Source organism: Oncorhynchus mykiss, chromosome 2 (genome assembly GCF_057628025.1).
Source record: "Oncorhynchus mykiss isolate SJ-2025 chromosome 2, ASM5762802v1, whole genome shotgun sequence".
In the NCBI taxonomy this organism is placed as follows: domain Eukaryota; kingdom Metazoa; phylum Chordata; class Actinopteri; order Salmoniformes; family Salmonidae; genus Oncorhynchus; species Oncorhynchus mykiss.
This window is the reverse complement of record NC_143023.1, coordinates 43,055,469-43,081,663: the sequence shown is the minus strand read 5'-3', so window position 1 is coordinate 43,081,663 and position 26,195 is coordinate 43,055,469. Positions and strand designations below refer to the sequence as shown.

The 26,195-nt window shown below is 43.3% G+C and overlaps 1 protein-coding gene across 14 annotated transcripts in view; it reads left to right on the top strand.

Annotated features, from left to right (window-relative positions):
* Positions 1-25,932, top strand: part of LOC110490292 (phosphatase and actin regulator 4B) — a 61,345-nt gene extending 35,413 nt beyond the window's left edge. For 4 of the 14 annotated variants that reach the window (XM_036949331.2, XM_090200305.1, XM_090200296.1 and 1 more), the window contains 13 exons: positions 909-1,070; positions 1,404-1,484; positions 5,026-5,544; positions 11,081-11,413; positions 19,101-19,244; positions 20,372-20,897; positions 21,143-21,426; positions 22,535-22,760; positions 22,876-22,931; positions 23,377-23,438; positions 23,753-23,890; positions 24,068-24,144; positions 24,332-25,932. In XM_036949331.2, the coding sequence (XP_036805226.2) occupies positions 909-1,070; positions 1,404-1,484; positions 5,026-5,544; positions 11,081-11,413; positions 19,101-19,244; positions 20,372-20,897; positions 21,143-21,426; positions 22,535-22,760; positions 22,876-22,931; positions 23,377-23,438; positions 23,753-23,890; positions 24,068-24,144; positions 24,332-24,347 (2,624 nt within the window). In that variant the 3' untranslated portion in view covers positions 24,348-25,932. Of the gene's footprint in view, positions 1-908; positions 1,071-1,403; positions 1,485-5,025; positions 5,545-11,080; positions 11,414-16,389; positions 16,634-19,100; positions 19,245-20,371; positions 20,898-21,142; positions 21,427-22,534; positions 22,761-22,875; positions 22,932-23,376; positions 23,439-23,752; positions 23,891-24,067; positions 24,145-24,331 lie in introns of those variants that run through there. The other 10 variants (XM_090200320.1, XM_090200326.1, XM_090200309.1 and 7 more) reach the window with 4 other exon arrangements.
* The last annotated feature ends 263 nt before the right edge of the window (positions 25,933-26,195 follow it).

The following is a 26,195-nucleotide window of genomic DNA, read 5'->3' as shown; positions in this document are numbered from 1 at the left end:
GTTGGTTGTTTTGCCCCAGCCCTTCTACACTGTAAATATTAAATCTGCGGAATTAATACCTCAACCTTAGAGGAACCTGGCTCACAGAGATGTTCTGTGACAGGCCTTGTGAAGCTCAGCACCTTGTCAGTCAGCCTGTCAATCACCTGAGCTGTTACCATGGCAGCTGGATGTCTGTACGTGTCTCGGAGAGAGACTCACTCAGGCCAAAGAGAGAGTCCTACCTCCAAATAATGTTAAAGGTGTATGACTCCACATTGTTAGTGAAAAAGCATAAAGAGTGCAATGTGTGTCTGTGTGCTTCCACATAGCCTGTTGTTGTTGAAAGGCTTATAACAATATTCTCCCAGTAGGGAGGAATGTGAGACTCTTGATTGTGGGAAGCTATAGGCGGAGGCTAGTGCAAGAGGAACTCTCCCATCTCATAACTGTTGGTTACTTGGTTGTGAATGTGTGGAGGAGTACATGCGCTTTCACTATCACCCTGCCAAAGCACACACAGTCCCAGAGCTCTGAGCTAACGTTAATAACCTTCCTAATGAGCCTGGCACTCCCATGTTCTTTAATCACGGTGCATATGGGTGTCAGGCTAGCATAGCTAGGCTAATGTTCCTCTGCACTTTACTCTGTGTGCATATGGGTGTCAGTCTAGCTCAGTTAGGCTATAGGCTAATGTTCTAATACAACACTTTACTCAAGAGTGCATGGGCCAGGCTAAACAGCAGCTGGTGCACAAGGTTTTGCTCGCCTGAGTTAGAGCTCAGGTAGGCTACTGTAAAAAATGTCTGGGCAAGGGTTACCTCTGCTCTCTGTGCTGTTGTTATGTTGCAGATGCCCAGTTGTAGTTGTCATAGTTCAACAGTGTTTCTTGACTCTCTATTCTTGTCTCTCTGACGCCATTGCTCCAGTTGATGAAGTTGACCACCTGCACACCACGACGGAGGGAGATGGGGACAGCACCCCTCTCCCATTCAAGGGCAAGGGCAAGTTCTCTACCCTTGGCAAGATCTTCAAACCATGGAAGTGGAGGAAGAAGAAAAGCAGCGAGAAGTTTACGGAAACTTCAGAAGGTTTGTGTTATGGTTTCGTTGTGTTTGTTAGTTTTTATGTGTTGCATTCAGTCTTTATCAAATGCCTTTTCAGTGTGTTTTCCTGTCTCCTGGTGATATGGCCAATTTTCCAGTGTGTACAGTTCAGTCTGCTTTAACAAGACGATTGTTATAGTGGTTAGAATAATATGATTTTTATTTGAAGATCTGTAAACTTACATCTTTGACTTCTGGAACGTGAGATGACACTAAAATATGAAGTATTATCTTTGGTTTTATATGCTATCTGGAAGAAATCTGAAAAAAACCTCAGTGCATTAACGCACTGGCGTAAATTCTGTGTGTTGACGGCAGTTCTGGAGAGAAAGATGTCGATGAGACGACCGAGGCAGGAGCTTATAGAACAGGGAGTGCTGAAGGAGCTCCCGGAGAATGGTAAGAGTGCTGCCACTGGTGATGTCACTCACTCACCAGATCCCCACATGACTCAATCAGCCAGTTCCAGTTGGCTCACTTCCACTTCCCTTCCACTTACCCCTAAACTTTGAATGTTTGGCGAAAGATTGCGCCGGAGGGAGAAAGATGGCGCCGAAGGGTCTTATCGGCTCTTAACCAACCATGCTATTTTGTTTGTTTTTTCACGTTGTTCGTAACTGTTTTTTTAAAATATATTTTTACCCCTTTTTTCTCCCCAATTTCGTGGTATCCAATTGTTGTAGTAGCTACTATCTTGTCTCATCGCTACAACTCCCGTACGGGCTCGGGAGAGACGAAGGTTGAAAGTCATGCGTCCTCCGATACACAACCCAACCAGCCGCACTGCTTCTTAACACAGCGAGCATCCAACCCGGAAGCCAGCCGTACCAATGTGTCGGAGGCTACACCGTGCACCTGGCAACCTTGGTTAGCGCGCACTGCGCCCGGCCCGCCACAGGAGTCGCTGGTGCGCGATGAGACAAGGACATCCCCACCGACCAAGCCCTCCCTAACCCGGACGACGCTAGGCCAACTCCCGGTCGCGGCCGGTTACGACAGAGCCTGGGCGCGAACCCAGGGACTCTGATGGCACAGTTGGCGCTGCAGTACAGCGCCCTTAACCACTGCGCCACCCGGGAGGGTTCGTAACTTTTTTGTACATAATGTTGCTGCTACAGTCTCTTATAACCGAAAAGAGGACTGGGAATAGTCACCTCAAATTCGACGAGTCGGACTCGAGGGATATACTACGGACACCCGACCATGCCCAGATCCCCGTGATTCGCTGGAAAAGTAAACGTAGGTTTCACGGAAAGAAATCAGGATGCCTTGTGAGAATCAGGCGACTAGTGGCTAATCTGCCGTTGCCTTCCGTTCTGCTAGCTAACGTTCAATCGCTGGAAAATAAATGGGAGGAACTGAAAGCACGTATATCCTACCAACGGGACATTTAAAAACTGTAATATGTTTCACCGAGTCGTGGCTGAACGACGACATTAAGACCATTCAGCTGGCGGGTTATACACTATCGGCAGAACAGAACAGCAGCCTCTGATAAGACACAGGGTGTGGGCCTATGCATATTTGTAAATAATAGCTGGTGCACAATATCTAAGGAGGTCTCAGGGTTTTGCTCGCCTGTATCTCAGAGTTTTTATCTGTATTTTTTGTAGCTGTCTACATACCACCACAGGCCGAGGCTGGCACTAAAACTGCGCTCAATGAGCTGTATTCCGCCATAAGCAAACAGGAAAACACTCATCCAGAGACTGCACTCTTAGTGGCCAGGGACTTAAATCAGTTTTACCTCATTTCTATCAGCATGTTAAATGTGCAACCAGAGGGTAAATTCTAGACCACCTCTACCCCACACACAGAGAAGCGTACAAAGCTCGCCCTCCATTTGGCAAATAAGACCATAACTCTATCCTCCTGATTCCTGCTTACAAGTAAAAATTAAAGCTGGAGGCTCCAGTGACTGGGTCAAGAAAATAGTGGTCAGATGAAGCAGATGCTAAACTACAGGACTGGTTTGCTAGCACAGACTGGAATATGTTCCGGGATTCTTCAGATGGCATTGAGGAGTACACCACATCAGTCACTGGCTTCATCAATAAGTGCATAGAGGACGTCGTCCCCACAGTGACTGTACGTACATACCCCAACCAGAAGCCATGGATTACTGGCAACATTCGCACTGAGCTAAAGGGTAGAGTTGCCGCTTTAAAGGAGAGGGACTCTAACCCAGAAGCTTATAAGAAATCCCGCTATGCTCTCTGATGAACCATCAAACAGGCAAAGCGTCAATACAGGACTAAGATCGAATCATACTACACCGGCTCCAATGCTCGTCGGATGTGGCAGGGCTTGCAAACTATTACAGACTACAAAGGGAAGCACAGCCGAGAGCTGCCTGTGACACGAGCCTACCAGATGAGCTAAATAACTTCTATGCTCGCTACGAGGCAAATAACACTGAAACATGCATGAGAGCATCAGCTGTTCCGGATGACTGTGTGATCACGCTCTCCGCTGTTGTGAGTAAGACCTTTAAACAGGTCAACATTCACAAGGCCGCTGGGCCAAACGGATTACCAGGACGTGTACTCCGAGCATGCGCTGACCAACTGGCAAGTGTCTTCACTGACATTTTTAACCTCTCCCTGTCCAAGTCTGTAATACCAACATGTTTCAAGCAGACCACTGTAGTCCCTGTGCCCAAGGTAACCTGCCTAAATGACTACCGACCCGTAGCACTCACGTCTGTAGCCATGAAATGCTTTGAAAGGCTGGTCATGGCTCACATCAACACCATTATCCCAGAAGCCCTCGACCCACTCCAATTTGCATACTGCACCAACAGATCCACAGATTATGCAATATCTTTTGCACGCCACACTGCCCTTTCCCACCTGGACAAATGGAACACCTATGTTATTATCTATTCTTTAATAACTCTACCTACATGTACATAATAACCTCGACACCGGTAACCCCCCCCCCCCCCCCCCCCCGCACAATGACACATTGACTCTCTACCGGTGCCCCCTGAATATAGCCCCGCTATTGTTATTTACTGCTGCACTTTAATTATTTTTTATTCTTATCATTTCCTTTTTTAGGAATTTTCTTAAAACTGCATTGTTGGTTAAGGGCTTGTAAGTAAGCATTTCACTGTAAGGTCTACTACCCCTGTTGTATTCGGGCGCATGTGACAAATCAAATTGATTTGATATATGTAAAGTGTAAGCAACATGTTGGACGCTCCACCACTACCCTACATATACCTATCCAGACCCTTCAGATCTGCAAACATTTAAGGGTTAGGGCAGCCAAGGGGGAGGGAGCAAATTGGAAATGGCTTTATCTTTATCAGACCAAAGTCCAGGGCTATCACACCTACACAGACAGCATAGTCGATGACAATAACAGCTTCAAATTCAGGACATTCAATGGCAGTTGAAGAAAAGCAAATTCACTCTCATGCTCCCTTTCAAACAGTATAACTGTATATTTTGGGAAGAAAATGACATGGCGTTTTTCTTGAGCTGGGGAAAGTGGAACGAATTGCACCCTGCAGCGAAATAGCTTTGAAAGTCAGTGTGTTCTGTGCTCTTACTCTGCCGGCATCAGTGTTGCAGAGACCTGTTTATTAAACATATTTTACTCCATGGGCAGAGCTCTGTTCTGAAGGGGTTGGCAGTTAGGACACCTTTCTCAAACCTTACATTCTGAATAGGGCTGCGAAATCATATCCAGATGCACCGCGGGAACAAATCCAAAAGTCCATCCTGCCCTATTTCAACAAGCCAATTAAATTTGATACTCAAATATGCAGAACATTTTGAGTAGAGATGATGGCTTTGTTAGATTTCTGGCTAACCCCTCCCTCACACTTGGTTGGTGACTCAAAGTAGTGTAGTTTATAGATCTTCTCATGTGTGCTTGATGATTGTCACTGTATGGAAAGTCTCACTGCTTGTATCCATTTTTGTGACAGAAGGGGACGATCCTCACAGCCCCAAGCAGCCCTACGTGAAGAATGGCCACACCCTGCCCGTGGGTGGAGGTGGTGGAGGGGGAAGAGGGCAGGAGAACCAGACAAGACCCCCTTCAGACTCTGGGGTGAACCCCTCAGACTTTAAGATTAACCCAGCCTGGCTGCCCCAGCCAGAGGACCGCAGGGTCCGCTTCCCCCCGGATGTAGACCGCCATGGGGACCAGGGTGGCCCCAGAGGCTCCGGACATCAGGAGGAGGGCCAGCGAGGAGGTGGAGGACGGTCCCAGGGGGAGGGGAAGTCTAACATGGCCTGGCAGGGCCAGGTGATGGGCCAGGTGCAGGGGATGGGACAGGAGGAGGGTAGACGTGGGGGCAGACTACACCTTTCTGACGGAGACAAGCGGCCGGGCCTGCAGAAGGCGCCATCAGAGGACGGAAGGAGGAGTCGCCCCACTGAGACAGCATGGAAGCCCACCCTCCCCCGGCACGCGTCCGCAGAGGAGGGAAGGGCCCGTAGAGGTGAGCTATTAACACCGACACATTCTTTTACTTTTAGATTTGTATATATTGTTGTGAATTGTTAGATATTACTGCACTGTTGGTGCTAGGAACACAAGCATTTCGCTACACACGCAATAACATCTGCTAAATATGTGTATGCAACCAATCAAATTTGATTTGACACATACACACCCTTATTCTGTGGAGTAGGGTGAAGCTGTCCCTAGACACTGATCTAAGGTTTGTGTTTTTCCCCCTAATTGAAGATTTGAAAAGGATCAGCTGATCCTAGATCTTTGCATAAAGGCAACTTCTACCTGGAGCCTGGTTTTCTGACTGCCCCTCCCTCCCTCCCTCCTTCCAGTCAGTCTTCCTCCTCTTCAGTCCTCTGGTTTGGGCCCAGATATAGACAGGAGTCTCGGAGCCTCTTTGCTCCCCTGAGTCCTGCTCCAGCTATGCGTCTTATTCAGGAACAGAAGGGAATAGAAGGAATAGCTCATCGTCTCCTCCTTTCGTAATTAATGCGGCACTATCGTTTTAACCATTCCTGCCCTTAAAAGCTAATGCCTCTCAGCTCAACCGTAAACCTGCTGAAGAGCTAAAGCTAATTGATACAATTCCAGCTATTACACACTGAGCTAAATGGCATTTAGTGTCTGCTGTTTCTTTTAGATATTATGCTGTCCCTGATTTATCTTAATCTTCTCGCTTTCTCTTTCTCTCTCTCCCTCTATTGTCTCTTTTCTCTCTCACTTCTGACACTTCCATTTCATCCCTCTCCCCCTCTTCTTTTCTCCCCTTTTCTCTCTCCCTCCGTTTTCTCTGACCTACAGTGCCTTCAGAAAGTTTTCACACCCTTGACTTTTTCCACGTTAGTTGTTACAGGCAGAATTTTAAATTGATTCAATTTAGATTTTGTGTCAATGATCTACACACAATACCCCATAATGTCAAAGTGGAATTATGTTTTTAGAAGTGTTTACAAATTAATAATAAATGAAAAGCTGAACTCTTAAGTCAATAAATGTTCAACCCTTTTGTAATGGCAAGCTTAAATAAGTCACTACAAAGATACAGGCACCCTAACTCAGTTGCCAGAGAGAAAGGAAACTGTTACAGAGTTTAGAGTTTAATGGCTGTGATAGGAGATGAATGAGGATTGCTCAACAACATTGTAGTTACTCCACAATACTAACATAAATGACAGAATGCAAAGAAGGAAGCCTGTACAGGAAACCTGTAATCCAACACAACACACCACGGAGTACCACTCTTTATATTTTCAACCATGGTGGCTGGATCATGTTATGGGTATGCTTGCCATCGGCAAAGACTAGAGTTTTTTTTAGGATGAAAAGAAATGGAATAGAGTTAAGCACAGGCAAAGTCTTAGAGAAAAACTTGGTTTAGTCTGCTTTCCAACAGAAACTGGGAGATGTCGTTTCTTTGTCATCATTAAAGGTGAAGACTGTTATTTTATAAAATCAATTCTCTGTAATTATTATTACATGATTAAACTAATCATGTAAATTGTATTAACTAGGAAGTCAGGGCACCACGGAAAATCTTCAGATAACAAAGTTATAATTTTCAGAATATAACTCTTCAGATATTTTAATATCTGATCAATTAGTCTTCTATTAATGAATTATTCTTTACAGTCTCATCTGAACGTCGTAAATGGTTGGATATCTGCACAAACCCAGCCTGTACTATAAATCATCCATACACCAATTTGCTTAATTATTTATTTACTAACTAACTAAATAATCACAGAAATGCATAAACAAACAAACCGTAGATATTGGTTACTAACAATGATAGGGAAGATTCCCTAGTGGGCTAAACCGATATGACAGCTTGGTGGACAAAGGGAATTGGGTGTGGACTGAGAGAGCTGGAAAGACTAAATGGCTTCATTACACAGTCTATAATTATATACATTGAAATGCTAATCCTTCGCACATGAATGCTTACTCATTTAGGAATAATTGCAATCAATATATATTTACGCCCATATGTCGTTGTGATCTTCTCTTTTGGAATCATCAGTCTGTCTGTGGAAGAGTCAGTTCATCAGAGAGTCTCTGGTTACTCATGGTGGTAGCTCTATCGGCGGCTCCTGATAATGTCGGTTGTTATGGATACGTCAGGCGTCCATTGTTCTTAGAGTAGATGTTTCGGTGGTTGTCGGTATTCGCATCCCAAGTTTACATAATTTCGAGCTGGAGACTAGTAATTAGTATCTAAGATTTGCTCTTATTCTGTAGGGATTGATAGTCTCAGAGTTTAACCATTTCCAGGCATGTAGCCAATGCTCCACATGGTATGGTTTTCTAATCTTGGTACTCAAACCTGTGCCACCTCATCTTATACCGAGGTATGCGTGGTCTTCACTTTTCGCAATCAAAGCTCACACTGTGGGTTTGCTTAGTTTGAAAAAGATTTTCTTAGGAGGGGCTTTTATTCGTAACAGTAGAAAAGGCGGTTCCATGATGCCAGATCATGTCTTCGCTCACGGGGGCGTGGCCGCTGACTAGTTAAACTTTACAGGGAATACAATTCTATCAAAATGAAAGGTTAACATCACATGACATTATTTCACAAAGAGTTTCATCTTTACTCATCAAGATTTAGATGCAAACACCATCATTGAGAAATGTACGCATTCAGAGATATAGTTGTGTGTTTCCTGTCCTCTATGAAGTTACCAAATGAAACTCACTCAACATAACTGTCCTTTAAGTGTCCATTGACCCTTCCCACATTCTCACAAGTGGACATATAGTTTCATTTTCACATTTTGGGAATTTAGGAGTTCGGCCAAGTGAAATCCTTTGTTCACTCTGTGGTCTCTCTCTCTGCATGAAAAGGGGAAGAGAGTCTCCACCAGGAATTTACGACCTGAGATAATAGAACCTGGGTGTAGTAGAGAGTGAGAGAGGGGGAAGCCACTATCTACACCCAGAAAGGGCCACGTCATGACAGAGCCAAATTCACCTTTCAACAGGACAATTACCTAAAACACAAGGCCAAAATATACACTGGGGTTGCTTTCTAAGACAACATTGAATGTACAGTGCCTTGCGAAAGTATTTGGCCCCCTTGAACTTTGCTACCTTTTGCCACATTTCAGGCTTCAAACATAAAGATATAAAACTTTATTTTTTTGTGAAGAATCAACAACAAGTGGGACACAATCATGAAGTGGAACGACATTTATTGGATATTTCAAACTTTTTTAACAAATCAAAAACTGAAAAATTGGGCGTGCAAAATTATTCAGCCCCTTTACTTTCAGTGCAGCAAACTCTCTCCAGAAGTTCAGTGAGGATCTCTGAATGATCCAATGTTGACCTAAATGACTAATGATGATAAATACAATCCACCTGTGTGTAATCAAGTCTCCGTATAAATGCACCTGCACTGTGATAGTCTCAGAGGTCCTTTAAAAGCGCAGAGAGCATCATGAAGAACAAGGAACACACCAGGCAGGTCCGAGATACTGTTATGAAGAAGTTTAAAGCCGGATTTGGATACAAAAATATTTCCCAAGCTTTAAACATCCCAAGGAGCACTGTGCAAGCGATAATATTGAAATGGAAGGAGTATCAGACCACTGCAAATCTACCAAGACCTGGCCATCCCTCTAAACTTTCAGCTCAAACAAGTAGAAGACTGATCAGAGATGCAGCCAAGAGGCCCATGATCACTCTGGATGAACTGCAGAGATCTACAGCTGAGGTGGGAGACTCTGTCCATAGGACAACAATCAGTCGTATATTGCACAAATCTGGCCTTTATGGAAGAGTGGCAAGAAGAAAGCCATTTCTTAAAGATATCCATAAAAAGTGTTGTTTAAAGTTTGCCACAAGCCACCTGGGAGACACACCAAGCATGTGGAAGAAGGTGCTCTGGTCAGATGAAACCAAAATTGAACTTTTTGGCAACAATGCAAAACGTTATGTTTGGCGTAAAAGCAACACAGCTGAACACACCATCCCCACTGTCAAACATGGTGGTGGCAGCATCATGGTTTGGGCCTGCTTTTCTTCAGCAGGGACAGGGAAGATGGTTAAAATTGATGGGAAGATGGATGGAGCCAAATACAGGACCATTCTGGAAGAAAACCTGATGGAGTCTGCAAAAGACCTGAGACTGGGACGGAGATCTGTCTTCCAACAAGACAATGATCCAAAACATAAAGCAAAATCTACAATGGAATGGTTCAAAAATAAACATATCCAGGTGTTAGAATGGCCAAGTCAAAGTCCAGACCTGAATCCAATCGAGAATCTGTGGAAAGAACTGAAAACTGCTGTTCACAAATGCTCTCCATCCAACCTCACTGAGCTCGAGCTGTTTTGCAAGTAGGAATGGGGAAAAAATTCAGTCTCTCGATGTGCAAAACTGATAGAGACATACCCCAAGCGACTTACAGCTGTAATCGCAGCAAAAGGTGGCGCTACAAAGTATTAACTTAAGGGGGCTGAATAATTTTGCACGCCCAATTTTTCAGTTTTTGATTTGTTAAAAAAGTTTGAAATATCCAATAAATGTCGTTCCACTTCATGATTGTGTCCCACTTGTTGTTGATTCTTCACAAAAAAATACAGTTTTATATCTTTATGTTTGAAGCCTGAAATGTGGCAAAAGGTCGCAAAGTTCAAGGGGGCCGAATACTTTCGCAAGGCACTGTACCTGAGTGGCCTAGTTACAGTTTTGACTTAAATTGGCTCTATGGCAAGACTTGGAAATGGCTGTCTAGCAATGTTCAACTTGACAGAGCTTGAATATTTTTTTATAATATAGTATAATGGGCAAATATTGTCCCATCCAGGTGTGCTAAGCCCTTAAGAGTGTCAGAGCTGTAATTGCTGCCAAAGCTGATTCTAACATGTATTGACTCAAGGGGTTGAATTCTTATCTAATGAAGATATATTGCGGTTTTATTTTCATAAAAAATCATTTACTTTTTCTTCCACTTTGACATTGAGCATTTTGTGTAGATCATTGACAAAAAAGGACACATTTTAATCCCACTTTGTAACACAACTAAATTTGAAAAAAGTCAAGGAGTGTGAATACTTTCTGAAGGCACTGTGTTTCCTCTTTTCTCTGTGACATCAGCATGTGATAAAGACTTGTCTATAAATAAACTTCAGCTTTGAGAAATGGTGTGGGATAAGAAGCAGGGTGGAGGGTTAGGGGAATGGGGGAAGGGGTTTGGTAATTACAGCACTGTTTGTCTATACAGCTGATCCCCTGATAATGACACACACACACACTAGAGTGGCTGAGTGAATGGCACAAATTGTCTCAGTGCTCCAACCCAAGACTGAAACATTTATGTTTTTTAGGGAGATGCATAATGTGATGAGCTGGAAAATATACTATTATTGAAAGAAACAAACACGCTCCACGCTGTGTGTACTGTCTTTGACACAAATGCGCCCATGTGTCTCTCATGATGATGATTAGTGATTAAATGTATAGTGCTCTTTAACACATGTATGTTATGTAACATATTTTTTGTGTGCTGTGTGTTTTGCAGAATCAGATAGCCATTTTGTTCCTGACCCAGATTCGCTGCGGGATACTCTCCGAGAGTCACTGCCCCCCAAACAGTCCGTTATGCCCCCCAAGTGGCTGATGAGCTCCACCCCCGAGCCCGGCAGCGAACCGAACCCTGCAACCACATACTCTTCCTCCTCCTCTTCTTCCTCTGCAGTTGCAAAGCCTGCCCAAACTGTCTCCTCTGCAGGCGCCAACACCCAATCTTCAGCAATAGTGTCCCTTGCGCCATCCTCCACCCCCCAGGCGACCAAGCAGCCACCCCTCCCCCTGCCCAAGCCCGTCAACAGGGGCGTTAATGCTGCCATGTTGGGTGAGTAGTAGTACTAGTTGTGGTGGTTGTAGTAGTAGGGGCCTGTTTAATCACAGAATGGCAGAATTAGCCAATGAGATGCCCGGGGAGACCAGGTGCCGTTTGCATCGATGCACACACACATTCACTCACGTGCACGTGTGCACATGCACAATCAGTGGAGCTTCCACACGTAACTTTTAGTCACGTGTCATATGCATACATGTCTGCAGAAGACTCGTGGCACATGCATAGGGGTTACTACAAGGGACACGTGCACGTTGCACGCATTCTCACACACACACACACACACACTTTGCCACTCTCATCCTTATAATGATGTTATCTCTGCGGCTCCAGCAGCTGTTCCCCAGCCGATGACTTAATAAGACTGAACTATTTTAGACAGCAGCAGCAGAGCAGATTTTCCCTGGCATTGTACTCTCCCAGGACACCACTGACTCTGGTGGATCTGAGCCTGCTGCTGCTCAGCTCCATGCGAAGACAATATTGTTGTTTTTGTTGTTACCAGGGGCGTTTCTCGTCAGGAGAGTCTGACTTTATTCACTGTTGTTCTCTTTGAGATCTGATACGCCTATTACCTTAGGACTGTTTTAAACACATTAGGTTGGTTGGTTTAGCCTGGAGCTAGTAGGCTTGGAAGTCATTTGCCGTGCACTCGTTTTGTCACCTATTCGCCATCTATAGTCTGTCAAGCTATTTCATATGTACGTTCTAGAATGTGTGTAGACATTTCAGCTGTCATATGTCTTATGTAAACAATTCCGATGTATTAAACCATGTCGGAAATGTTAACAAATGGGGCATAGAATGGGGCTTTTCATGATGTAGTCATGTAGCAGGAAGGAGAAATGGCATTAAGAAGTTGCTTCGCTGATAAACTTTCTGCATTCTAATTTGGTACAATTACAATACGTTCAGTTATTGTCTACAATACATTTTAGCCAGTGCATTTTGTTAGGTAATGTTCAAACCAAGGTGTTCATAAACTACTGGGAAAACTTGTAGATCTAAAATCTCATCCGGCATGGTACTGAATATGCAATCATTGCTTCCCCAGCAGTTGTTGAAACATATCAAACTGTATATGAATGCTAGCTGAGCCTGTAGTGACTGTTTTCAAAGGTATTTCAAAGGTATTCCACTAGTTAGTTAGGAATATTCCTAACAGTTAGCTAGGTACAGAGTGATTACTTCCAATGGCTAGGAGTTTTGATTTCCTCTTCACTTTCCCCACTTGGTGCCCCTCTCACAGCCCAGACAAGCCTCTCAGACACTTAGCGTAACACTCTAATTACACAGACCCTCTTGTTCTGGGTGCTGGTAGTGCGTTCAGTGTAAGCATATCCACCTTGGTCGTGTCCATTAGACACCACACGTTTAAAAAAAAAAAACAGGAAGGACTACCTGGACTGTTTTTAAAATGATGTGCTACGGTGTGCCCTAATGAACATTACCCTAGTGTATGTGTAGTTAAGGTGACCAGATATTGGAAATGAAAATCTGGGATTTTTTTACACGGGGCTAGTTGTGCAAAAATGTAGAAAAAGCAATGTCATGGAACTATAGTTAACTATCAAATGTCGATATATTCCATTCAAATACCTGTATTAATTATAACACAGAAATTGATTACCGCTCCACAGTTTTCTTAGGCTAGCCATTTTAGAATCACCTGTTTAGTAGCATGGGCCCTCATTTATCAATGTTGTGTACGAACAGAAATGTTCGTAAAACATGCGTGTGGGATTCAACAATTTGTACTTACAGTTGAAGTCGGAAGTTTGCATACACTTAGGTTGGAGTCATTAAAACTTGTGTTTCAAACACTCCAAAAATGTCTTATTAACAAACTATAGTTTTGTGCATGACACAAGTAATTTTTCCAACAATTGTTTACAGACAGATTATTTCACTTATAATTCACTGTATCACAATTCCAGTGGATCAGAAATGTACATACACTAAGTTAACTGTGCCTTTAAACAGCTTGGAAAATTCCAGAAGATTATGTAATGACTTTAGAAGCTTCTGATAGGCCAATTGACATAATTTGAGTCAATTGGAGGTGTACCTATGGATGTATTTCAAGGCCCACCTTCAAACGCAGTGCCTCTTTGTTTGACATCATGGGAAATCAAAATAAATCAGCCAAGACCTTAGGAAAACAAATTGTAGACCTCCACAAGTCTGGTTCATCCTTGGGAGTAATTTCCAAATGCCTGAAGGTACCACTTTCATCTGTACAAACAATAGTACGCAAGTATAAACACCATGGGACCACCCAGCCGTTTACCGCTCAGGAAGGAGACATGTTCTGTCTCCTAGAGATAAACGTACTTTGGTGCGAAAAGTGTAAATCAATCCCAGAACAACAGCAATGGACCTTGTGAAGATGCTGGAGGAAACTAGTACAAAAGTATCTATAGTATCTAAAAATATATATAGCCACAGTAAAATGAGTCCTATATCGACATAACCTGAAAGGCTGCTCAGCAAGGAAGAAGCCACTGCTCCAAAACCGCCATAAAAAGCCAGACTACGGTTTGCAACTGCAAATGGGGACAAAGATGGTACTTTTGGGAGAAATGTCCTCTGGTCTGATGAAACAAAAATAGAACTGTTTGGCCATAATGACCATCGTTATGTTTGGAGTAAAAAGGGGGAGGCTTGCAAGCTGAAGAACACTATCCCAACCGTGAAGCATGGGGGTGGCAGCATCATGTTGTGGGGGTGCTTTGCTGCAGGAGGGACTGGTGCACTTCACAAAATAGATGGCATCATGAGGCAGGAAAACTATGTGGATATATTGAAACAACATCTCAAGACATCAGTCAGGAAGTTAAAGCTTGGTCGCAAATGGGTCTTCCAAATGGACGATGACCCCAAACATACTTCCAAAGTTGTGGCAAAATGGCTTAAGGACAACAAAGTCAAGGTATTGGAGTGACCATCACGAAACCCTGACCTCAATCCCATAGAAAATTTGTGGGCAGAACTGAAAAAGCGTGTGCGAGCAAGGGGGCCTACAAACCTGACTCAGTCACACCAGCTCTGTCAGGAGGAATGGGACAAAATCCACCCATCTTATTGTGGGAAGCTTGTGGAAGTCTACCCAAAACATTTGACCCAAGTTAAACTATTTAAAGGCAACGCTACCAAATACTAATTGAGTGTATGTAAACTTCTGACCCACTGGGAATGTGATGAAAGAAATAAAAGCTGAAATAAATAATTATCTCTTACTATTATTCTGACAATCTGACATGATATACTTGAGAATGTGCGTAAATTTAAGCACACCTCTGACCATGCGTACACAGCACCTTGTGGTAGAAAAGTCAAACTGCTAATGGAATACCATCTACCAAAATGGTGGAGAAAGGATTGACATACTGGACCAAATCATAAACTATGAAGAAAAAAGATAATACATGAATAGTTCATTCATGTATTTATTTTATAGACACTTCAGCTACTAATAGTTTTCTCAGGGTGCTATCGAATTCATCAACATGAAACCATTTCAGCCTAATTGAATAATAAAGTCAGTTAGAAAGAGAGTTGAATGTAAGGTTGAAGGCAATTCAGTTAAACCAGTTAAATAACATAAAAGGCAACACTGAGGAATTGTGACTTGTCCAAAATAGCAAATCTTGCATTGCTGGAGGAACTGGCACAAGCTGCATTACGCAGGGAGCATGTTTTCAATGAGTGTGCAGTTTTTTTTGTTTGTTGCTGAGAGCGACGCTTGGCTTATAAGTAGATTTCATTTTCCAAGGCATATTTTATTGTATCTCTGCAACCAACTCTCGCCAGTATTAGAAAGGGAGACGAAACGCACCAATGCCATCCCAGTGCGTGCCCAAGTCCTCTCCACCCTGGGATTTTTGGCCACTGGAACATTCCAACGGGATATTGCGGATCGGTCTGGCATTTCACAACCAACCATGAGCCAATTATTGCCTGCAGTCCATCGCGGCATTATTTAATTGACCCCACAATACATACAGTTTCCGTACACTGCTGTGCAACAGGACAGAGTGAAAAGGGATTTCCATGCCATAGCTGGATTTCACAATGTCATTGGAGCAATTGGCTGCACCCACATCGCAATCGAAGCATCATCATTGAGCAAATTTAACTTCATCAACAGAAAAAGTTTCCATTCTGTCAATGTGCAGATCATCTGTGATTCACATTTGGCTTTGTTGAATGTAGTGGCCAAATGGCCAGGTGAGACACATGATTCATTCATTGTGCAGAACAGTTCATTCTGCCTTAACCTCCAGGAAGGAGCTGTTGGGGATGGATGGCTTATTGGTAAGTGACTTATGTTTTATTTGCCATGTTAGACCTCTACTGGGAAACAATATCTGAATGTTGTGTTCATAATTGCAGGAGTCTGGGGTTACCCATTAAAAACATGGCTGATGACTCCCCTCACAAACCCCTCAAACCAACAAGAGGCAAGGTACAACCAAGCCCACGTACACAGAAGAACAGTAGAGCGCACCATAGGCCTGCTGAAAGGCCGTTGGCTGTACTTATCTGGGACAGGAGGCACACTGTAATTTGCCACTGAAATGACTTGCCTTCAAATGCCATTACGCGAATGTAATACAATGTGCAAATTCCTTTTTAGGTTTGCTACATTGTCAAGGATTGCAGTGTGCTCCACAATATTGCAATCAAAATTGGTATTACACTGAATGATCCACCTAGACTCGATCCCATGATCCCACTTGAGCCCATGCCTGACGGAGTGTTTCCCACCACCCATAGATAGCTCTGGCACTGAGGACAAGAGTCAATATCACACAACAGTTTTAGGTATCTGTTCTTCCAAATATTGTAATCAAATCGTCAAGGAAAACACATTTACATTGCACCAGTATTTGTCTCTAAGGCTGTTGCATACATACTCCATCTACTGTTTGAATCTAAGAATTGGTTTATCGATCTCGTTGTTTCAGGACTGCGTCAGTCAAAATATGCAGCGCAGCTGAAGCGCTTGCCAAAGAGGACACCCTTCTTGTGGGCCTGGGGATGGCTGAGGAGTCAGAAAAATCACCGACATCTGTAAAGATTTAATGTTTTGTAATTCTGGTTATATTAATTTTGTTACATTTAGTTTGTTATATTTATTGTCAAGAAAAAATATTTAGATGTGGTCCATGTCTGAATATGGTTGCGAAAATAAAGCTTGACTTACCAGCAGTTGGTGTGTCTGGTATTCATTCAGGGTCTGGGAGAAGATCCTCAGTATCACCATCACAAATGATGCCAGACACTGAGGTCTCTCCAATTATGCTGCCAATGCGCTGGTCCATAGCAGACAGTGAAGAGTCACTCTACCCTTCTTACACTTACAGTGCCTTGCGAAAGTATTCGGCCCCCTTGAACTTTGCAACCTTTTGCCACATTTCAGGCTTCAAACATAAAGATATAAAACTGTATTTTTTTGTGAAGAATCAACAACAAGTGGGACACAATCATGAAGTGGAACGACATTTATTGGATATTTCAAAATTTTTTAACAAATCAAAAACTGAAAAATTGGGCGTGCAAAATGATTCAGCCCCTTTACTTTCAGTGCAGCAAACTCTCTCCAGAAGTTCAGTGAGGATCTCTGAATGATCCAATGTTGACCTAAATGACTAATGATGATAAATACAATCCACCTGTGTGTAATCAAGTCTCCGTATAAATGCACCTGCACTGTGATAGTCTCAGAGGTCCGTTAAAAGCGCAGAGAGCATCATGAAGAACAAGGAACACACCAGGCAGGTCCGAGATACTGTTGGGAAGAAGTTTAAAGCCGGATTTGGATACAAAAAGATTTCCCAAGCTTTAAACATCCCAAGGATCACTGTGCAAGAGATAATATTGAAATGGAAGGAGTATCAGACCACTGCAAATCTACCAAGACCTAGCCGTCCCTCTAAACTTTCAGCTCATACAAGGAGAAGACTGATCAGAGATGCAGCCAAGAGGCCCATGATCACTCTGATGAACTGCAGAGATCTACAGCTGAGGTGGGAGACTCTGTCCATAGGACAACAATCAGTCGTATATTGCACAAATCTGGCCTTTATGGAAGAGTGGCAAGAAGAAAGCCATTTCTTAAAGATATCCATAAAAAGTGTCGTTTAAAGTTTGCCACAAGCCACCTGGGAGACACACCAAACATGTGGAAGAAGGTGCTCTGGTCAGATGAAACCAAAATTGAACTTTTTGGCAACAATGCAAAACGTTATGTTTGGCGTAAAAGCAACACAGCTGAACACACCATCCCCACTGTCAAACATGGTAGTGGCAGCATCATGGTTTGGGCCTGCTTTTCTTCAGCAGGGACAGGGAAGATGTTTAAAATTGATGGGAAGATGGATGGAGCCAAATACAGGACCATTCTGGAAGAATGGACTCCTGATGGAGTCTGCAAAAGACCTGAGACTGGGACGGAGATTTGTCTTCCAACAAGACAATGATCCAAAACATAAAGCAAAATCTACAATGGAATGGTTCAAAAATAAACATATCCAGGTGTTAGAATGGCCAAGTCAAAGTCCAGACCTGAATCCAATCGAGAATCTGTGGAAAGAACTGAAAACTGCTGTTCACAAATGCTCTCCATCCAACCTCACTGAGCTCGAGCTGTTTTGCAAGGAGGAATGGGAAAGAATTTCAGTCTCTCGATGTGCAAAACTGATAGAGACATACCCCAAGCGACTTACAGCTGTAATCGCAGCAAAAGGTGGCGCTACAAAGTATTAACTTAAGGGGGCTGAATAATTTTGCACGCCCAATTTTTCAGTTTTTGATTTGTTAAAAAAGTTTGAAATATCCAATAAATGTCGTTCCACTTCATGATTGTGTCCCACTTGGTGTTGATTCTTCACAAAAAAATACAGTTTTATATCTTTATGTTTGAAGCCTGAAATGTGGCAAAAGGTCGCAAAGTTCAAGGGGGCCGAATACTTTCGCAAGGCACTGTATATCTTCCACTTCGGTGATGAAAAGTTATATTTCTGCAGTTTTCTTTGTGTTCTTTGATTTCTCTATGTTGGCGGACAAAAATGAGTGACATTTCTTGCAGATTTGAAGGGAAGGTTTGTGACCATAAGTGGTTATTTAGGGCGGTTCTTTATGTAAATGAGACTTCACGTGCACTAGCACAGTGTTTTAGAACGTGTCTGATTTATCAAGGCAAAATACTTTCTGGTGTCTGTAAATCAAGCATACGAACAATTGATAAATACCAACTTTTTGGGGATTTGTACGAGATAATTTAGAAGCTTTTCTACGCAACATTGATAAATGAGGGCCCTGGTGGGCATGGTTGTTCATGCGGTGGTGACATGTTTGTATCAATGATCAAACGTTCTCATAAATGGTCAAACAAGTTTGGTACAGGGATAGACAATTTGTTACATGCAAATTTGACTGGATACAGCATTTTATTATTGAAATATCAACCTAAATGTAACTTCACAGTTGCATCTTTCTTTCTGAGGGATAATCGTGGATATTTTCATGGGGCAGCTCTAGCCGGGGACAGGCCACTAAAGTTGGGGACTGTCCCTGTAAATCAGGGACGTCTGGTCACCCTATACACACTGTATACATTCAGCCAGCCTATATGAGAGCTGAAGGCCTGCGTGTCATACCTCTCGTCCCCCGCCAGCCTCCACTCTACAGGGGGGTGTGAACCAGAATGACTCCCAACTGCCCCTCTACTGGTCATGCTGGAAACGCGAGGGCGACTATGACGTCTACCTGTCCCTCCCGGTCTACCTGTGTCGGCGGGACGGCAGAGGCCTGCGGTCAGGTAAAACAAAGGATGCCCACCAATGCCCCTCTTCCTTCTCTGGCATCGCCGCAGCAATGGTGCCCACCCTGTCTCTCTAACGTCTTCCCGAGCCTGCGTTGTGTGTGTGGCAGTATGCCCCTCCCCCTGTTAACGTCAATCTTCTGGTCATCATATTGCATCATCCTGACTTGAAATGCCTCATGCCAAATGCTACCTGGATGCTACTGCTGGACTAACCTATAACGGCCTGGATTGAGTGCTCTCTTATGCTCATGCCACGTTAGGCTGCATGCACGCAACAAGGTTGAATGAGAGTGAGGTGTGAGTGTAAGTGGGTTTAAGTGGGTGTATGTGGGTGTCTGAGCACCATATGTGTACAACCACCTCTGGCATGTGAATGGGGGAGTAACTGAGTGTCTCCCATGATGGCTAGCTGTGGCTGCGCAGCGCAGACCAGGCTGCCCCATAAAGGCTAATCCACACATCTGCTCTGGAGCAAGAAAGGAGAGAAGGGCAGATGAAGGGATTGACTCTGTTTAAAGCAGATGTTATAGTTCAATCCAGTCTACTGCATGCTTTATGTCTGGCACTTTAATTGGTCAGCTGCTGTGATCTATTGTACTCCAATGCAGTATGTGTCCATGGCTTTGTATTTTAATGCTATTTCATGTTAACACATCCGTCAGCAACTGCATCAAGCTTACATATTTAAAGGTTTGCATGCAATTGCAAAATGTCTATTCCAGCTTGGTTGAACAGGGTTTTTTCATAATTCTCAGTTCAGAGATGCTAAGAAGCGATGGATGCATACTGGCCAAATCGATTTGTGTATGGTCTGTGTGTGTTCTAGAGCATGTGTACTTATTCAAACCCTCACTGTAACCTTGATTGCCACATGCACCCGTTTGTAATGTAAGACCCTGTCGGATGCACTCATGTGACCTGGGTTTGTGGATCTATGCATTCATGTGCACTCACCCATGTTACTTGGGCTCGATCTTACATGTAAATGGAGACGTAAACAAGCATGTGCACTCACTTGATCCGCAGTTGAAAGCCCAGATTTAGGTTAATAAAGTAAGTGAACATGTGTTTTTATCAGTGTGTGTGACACCTTCAATATACTGTGTTTCTCAATCCCACAGGCAACCTCACCCAGACCGGTACCAGCCTTGTGCCAACTAAGCCCTCTCCACCGATGCCCCCCAAGAGGACCACCCCTGTCACAAAGCGCAACCCAGAGGACCCCTCTGCATCCACCCAGTCGGTCCCCACCCCCTCCCCCTCACTGCTTTCTCCTGAGGACCATCATAACCACTCAGTCGGCTTCCAGATGCCTCCCCCGTCCCCGCCCTTACCCAACTACATCCCCCCTTCTCCCCCCCGCCAGCATCTGCACACGCACTACCTCCACCACCAGCACTCCTACCAACATCCCATCCCCCAGCCCTTGCTCTTTGACACCCCCAGCCCCACCAGTGAGCCCCCCCAGCGTCCAGCCCCCGTCCCCCTGCACATCATGATCCAGAGGGCCCTGTCCAGCCCCGGCCAGGCCCAGCCACATCCCGACGGCTCCCAGCGTTCAGCCCACGCCCTGCTCTTTGAGACGCCGCCCGAGTACCAGGGGGACCGCGGCCGGCCCCTAGCCGTCAGCATCCAGCCTCTGAAACTGTGAGTCCAGTGGATATTTCATCAATGTTCTAGACTTGAGTAAAACACACACCTCAAACATTAGGTGTAAATTTGGCAAGATCTTGTCTAGGACTTATGAATGAATCTAGCCACACAATCTTTCTGTGATACCAATTATTTATTATCAGCTCCGTCAATAATATGTGACTGGCAGCTTTTCCTATTTCTGTTGAAAACTCATCTGATCTCCATTTCTCTCTCTCTCTCCCTCCTCTCTCTATCAGGGCTGAGGATGACTACTCTGAGGAGGAGGATGATGATGATGAAGAGGAGGAGTACGATGGGGAGCTTCCCCAGCCAGAGCTGGAGCCACGGAGCAGGAGGTGCATGGTGGGAGAGCCCAGCATCAACGTCATCCCCGAGGGGCCCAACAGCAGTGAGGAGGAGGAGGACGAGGAGGAGGAAAAAGAAGAGCAGGACCTGCAAAGGGAAGACAGCGACTCGGACGGGCCAGTGCTATATAAAGATGAAAATTCAGACGAGGATGAGGAAGATGAGCCTCCACCCAGTATGTATCTCTGTCCCACTTGAATTTGGTTACGGATAAACATTTATACTCAGATACAGCAGCGTCTTTAAAATACTGTAAAAATAAGTATGCCACCTAGCAGACTCGTGGCATATTAGAAGTTACCTACAGTAGCGTGAGCGCATACTTTTTTGTATGTGACTATAATACCTGCGGAAATGTATCCCCGATTTGGCATTGTTAGCACTGCACTCTTACCAGTTGAGCCACACAGGATATCCATATACAGTACCAGTCAAAAGTTTGGACACACCTACAGTGGTTGCTCCACTAAAAGTTTTGCGATTATTAAAAGTTTTGCGATTAGAGGTAATTTGTTTTTTAGTACGGTACCCTGCGTCACTACTTCATTGCTCCAGACCAGCGCAAGGGGGAGTTAGAGCACTGATTATGCTTTTGGGTCCTACTGTGTCTCTAACTGACAATGAATGGGTGACATAAACCTAAATAGAAAACTATAATTGTGCACGACTTCAATATTACTTACTAAAAGTGTTGTTACACTAAGGTTTTTATTATTTTATTTTGTTAGGATTATTTTGCTTTTACTGTAGTGCTGTAGCCCACTCCCGACCGGTCACGTTGTACAGCGCCTAAGTGGCGCAACGGTCTAAGACACTGCATAACAGTGCATGCTGTGCTTCTACAGATGCTGATTCAATACCCGTGCTGGCCTCGAGTGGGAGACCCATGAGATAGATGACTGTAGGTTTTTGGTTTCTCTCCCTCTAAAAACAGAAATAAATCATTCTAAATCATTCTAATTCTAAATAACAAACTGGCTTTATTTACAAATTAGTAACAATGTCTCTCCCCATGAGATCGTCAAGGCAAAGAGTGGCTTCTTTGAAGAATCTCAAACATAAAATATATTTTGTTTTGTTTAACACTTTCTTTTTGGTTACTACATGGTTCCATATGTGTTATTTTTTATTTTTTTAGTTTTGATGTCTTTACTATTATTCTACAATGTAGAAAATAGTACAACATAAATAAAAAACCTTGGATGAGTTGGTGTGTTCAAACTTTGGTCTTGTATTGTATATCTTTCTATACCTGACTACATCTCTCTGTGGTTCTTGTTCAGGTGCTTTGGCCAGCAGGGTCAGAAGGAAAGACACGTTAGCTTTGAAACTGAGTAACCGACACGCCCCAGAGAAACATGCTCGAGAGGACAAGTCCAGCAGTCACACCGAACGACGCACTCCGGGACACACACCAGGTCACACACACCAAGGGTCAACAGGGCTGACATGGCAGAGCAGGGAGCAATGGGAGGCCATACGCACACAAATAGGCTCTGCACTCACAAGGTAATAGATAAAGCCACACAGTCTCGCTATCATTTTCTTCTCGCTCTTTCCTCTTCTCTCCACACATACACACACCAAATCTAACACAAGGTTGATGTGAACTTCTATCCTCTAGGCGTCTCAGCCAGAGACCCAGTGCAGAGGAGCTGGAGCAGAGAAACATCCTTCAACGTAAGTCTTTCCTACTCCCCATCACAATTTTTCTGACAGGTGAAAGCTTTGTGGTGGAGGCATGGAGCGCTTGCCTTCACCCGTCCGATCATGTCTAATCAGAGAACTAAAAGGAAGGGAGGAAGGAATAATGCACTTTTCTGGAATTAGAATGGGGCCTAGGTTTTCACCTAATCACAGCTCAATCCCCACTGGTATTTCTCTTTTGGTAAGGATTCTTGTTATTTATATAAACGAGGCCACATTCCAAGAGCATGAGGCCACTTCTTATCAACGTGGATTAGATGTATTTTATTTTATCTCAGTCGGTGTATTTGTACCTAGTACCTTTATTAAATCCCATTGGAAAATCCTATTTTTGTGAAATAGACAGCAATTGCACAATTTGGTTAATGTCTGTACAGGGTTCTAAACATTAGTTTGACTCTCTCTCTCTCCTTTTCAGCCAAGAACCAGGTAGACAGGCAGGCGGAGGTCCGAGAGATCAAACGTAGACTCACCAGGAAGGTAAGACCAGTGACACACACACGCACTACTGTTACCTGTAATAATATATTTCTCTCATTTAACAGAACATTTACGCACAGAGGATTAACGAGTGAATTGTTATAAAACAAGCTGAGAGAAGGTAGTCTTCTTCAAGGGAGACTGGCAATGATGCCCTTTATCTACTTCCCCAGATTCAGATGAACATGTGGATACCATTTTGGCTTTCAAAACTACTTCTAACTTCCTTCATACAGAACACAAATTCATCTGACTCTGGGGAAGTAGATAAAGGGCGTCATCCCTTTAAACTCTTCATTTAACTCCTCCTCTAGCTGAGTGAGAGGCCCACGGTTGCTGAACTACAGGCCAGAAAGATCCTGCGCTTCCACGAGTATGTGGAGGTCACCACAGCCAATGATTACGATCGGCGAGCAGACAAGCCCTGGACCAAGCTAACACCCGCCGACAAGGTACAATCAGCTGTCAGTCATAGCTCCCTAAAGCCCACGGCTTGAAATGCACTTACTTATTGACACCAGTATATCTTATTGCCCAGTAATGGAAGTATATATTTCTGTATTTACTTTAGCAGTTAGACGCTGTCTTATGCAAGTCTTAATTGTATTAACTTTTCCACCTTCGTCCAGGCTGCCATTCGGAAGGAGCTCAATGACTTTAAGAGCTCTGAAATGGAGGTTCATGAAGACAGTAGGATCTATACAAGGTACTTCCTCAGCCTATGGACAACATGAAGTTATTTACACAATTACATAATATAGATCTTGCATTAACATACCAAGACATTTGTTTCGATCCCTTTAATTGGCTGCTCTTACAGCCTTGGAAAATACATTTTTGATATGTTGAGTTGTCGTGATTGATCAAATTATCATTGATGTCCTTTTCTTTAGGTTCCACCGGCCTTAGCATCCACCCCATACTGGAAAACACTTACTTAACCAGTGGCCGGCAGAGTCTCTGGAGAGGAGTTGCGGGGTCTCGGTGTTCCTAAACAGACTTCCCTTTTATGTTGCTGAATGTACTGTACAGATCATCAAGGAAGGCCCTGGAATTGACTGAACGGAAAACAGGGGGACTGAGGACCAGATGCAGTATTTCTATCAGACAATAGGGGGTACCAAGTGCCAACAAAGTGAAGAGGTGGCAGAGGGGCTTGACCGAGAGGGCTGACTGGGAGCCACTCTGCCGATGTGTGTTATCCTTCAGGGTTCCACTGACAACGACCTTTTGCCACCTATTTCGATGTTGCCTTTTTTCTGATTTTACTCTGTATGGCACAGTTAACCCATGTTGCAGAGATGTAAATGTAATAACATTACAGTAAAAATAGTCCTAATAATGACAGCTACAATAATAAACACATTAATAATAAATGTTAGAGACGAAGCTGCAGAAAGAGAATGAGGAGGAAGACGACTGTGGGATTTGCCATTCTCCTAACTGGAAAAGCTCTGGGATTTTTGTGCACTTCTGTATAGATTTCTGTGATTTCTTAGACTGAAACTTGAGAGTTCTAATAATGACAACTGTAATGCATAATATTTTGATCACATCAGAAATTACTGCTTTTATTTGAACCTGTGTGCATTTTTACATTTTAATCATTTAGCAGACACTCATCTAGAGTGACTTACAGGAGCAATTAGGGTTAAGTGCCTTGCTCAAGGGCACAGCGGCAGATTTGTCACCTAGTCCGCTTGGGGATTCGATCAGCGAACTTTCGGTTACTGGCCCAACGTTCTTAACAGCTAGCCTGCCTTGCCTGTAGTTATATTTGGCTGTGACATGGGGTGAGCATTTGAGCTTTAACTAGTCATAGGAAAGAACACAATGAGGAGGTAGTTGGTGTGCTATTCTTTTTAAAATTTGTTTCGTCATTTTTTGCCAGACTCTGATCCCCATGCTGACGGTAGAATGCTGTTTTCATATCACAGATTTCTTAATTTCGCTGCATGAGCCAACACACAGTGCAATTATTGAATCAACACTTTTTTTTTATTTACGCTTTTTTATTTGTGTTTTTTTGTACTTCTCTACATAGGTCAAACCATGCAATGCTGCAAATAATAGCTGTTTTAAAATGCTAAGATTATGATGATGGCATCTTAAATAAAACAAACGTTTAAATGTTACATTCTGTAAAGATTTGTATCAGTGCGGTTGGCATAGATCAGGATTTAATGAAAAAAAACTTTTTTATCTGGAGAAATGTTACACGCGTTGTATTCTGGCCAGTAGATTACAGAGTCCTTTAATGTACAGATGCATTTAGGTTACTGTATATATTGTTCTTCCTTATTATTTGAAAATAAATGTTAACTATAATAGTATTATAGGTTGCTATTTTTCTAAGCACAAAATATTACTGTATGATTAAACACTACAACAATGGGAATCTTTAAGTGTTCAGTTTAACTTAGTTTTTTTACGAAATGTGGAATTTTAGTGACTGCCTGTAAATAGTCACCTATAATTAAAAACCTTAAATCACTCTGAGTCTTTCACTCTTTGAGTCCCACTTCCCATCTTCAATTGTGAAGATCCAGCTAAATCCTGTAATTCCAAATGAATGGGACAATATCTCTCATTCATCTGGGATTCAGGCATATAGCTGAATCACAAGAACCGACAAGTGGATCTAGACTAGTTAATATTTAAAAATAATAATAATAATTTCTGGGTAACTAGTACCTTACTGTAGTAGATTTCCATTAAAATTGTTTTAAAAAATACATTTTTAGCAAAACAATATTT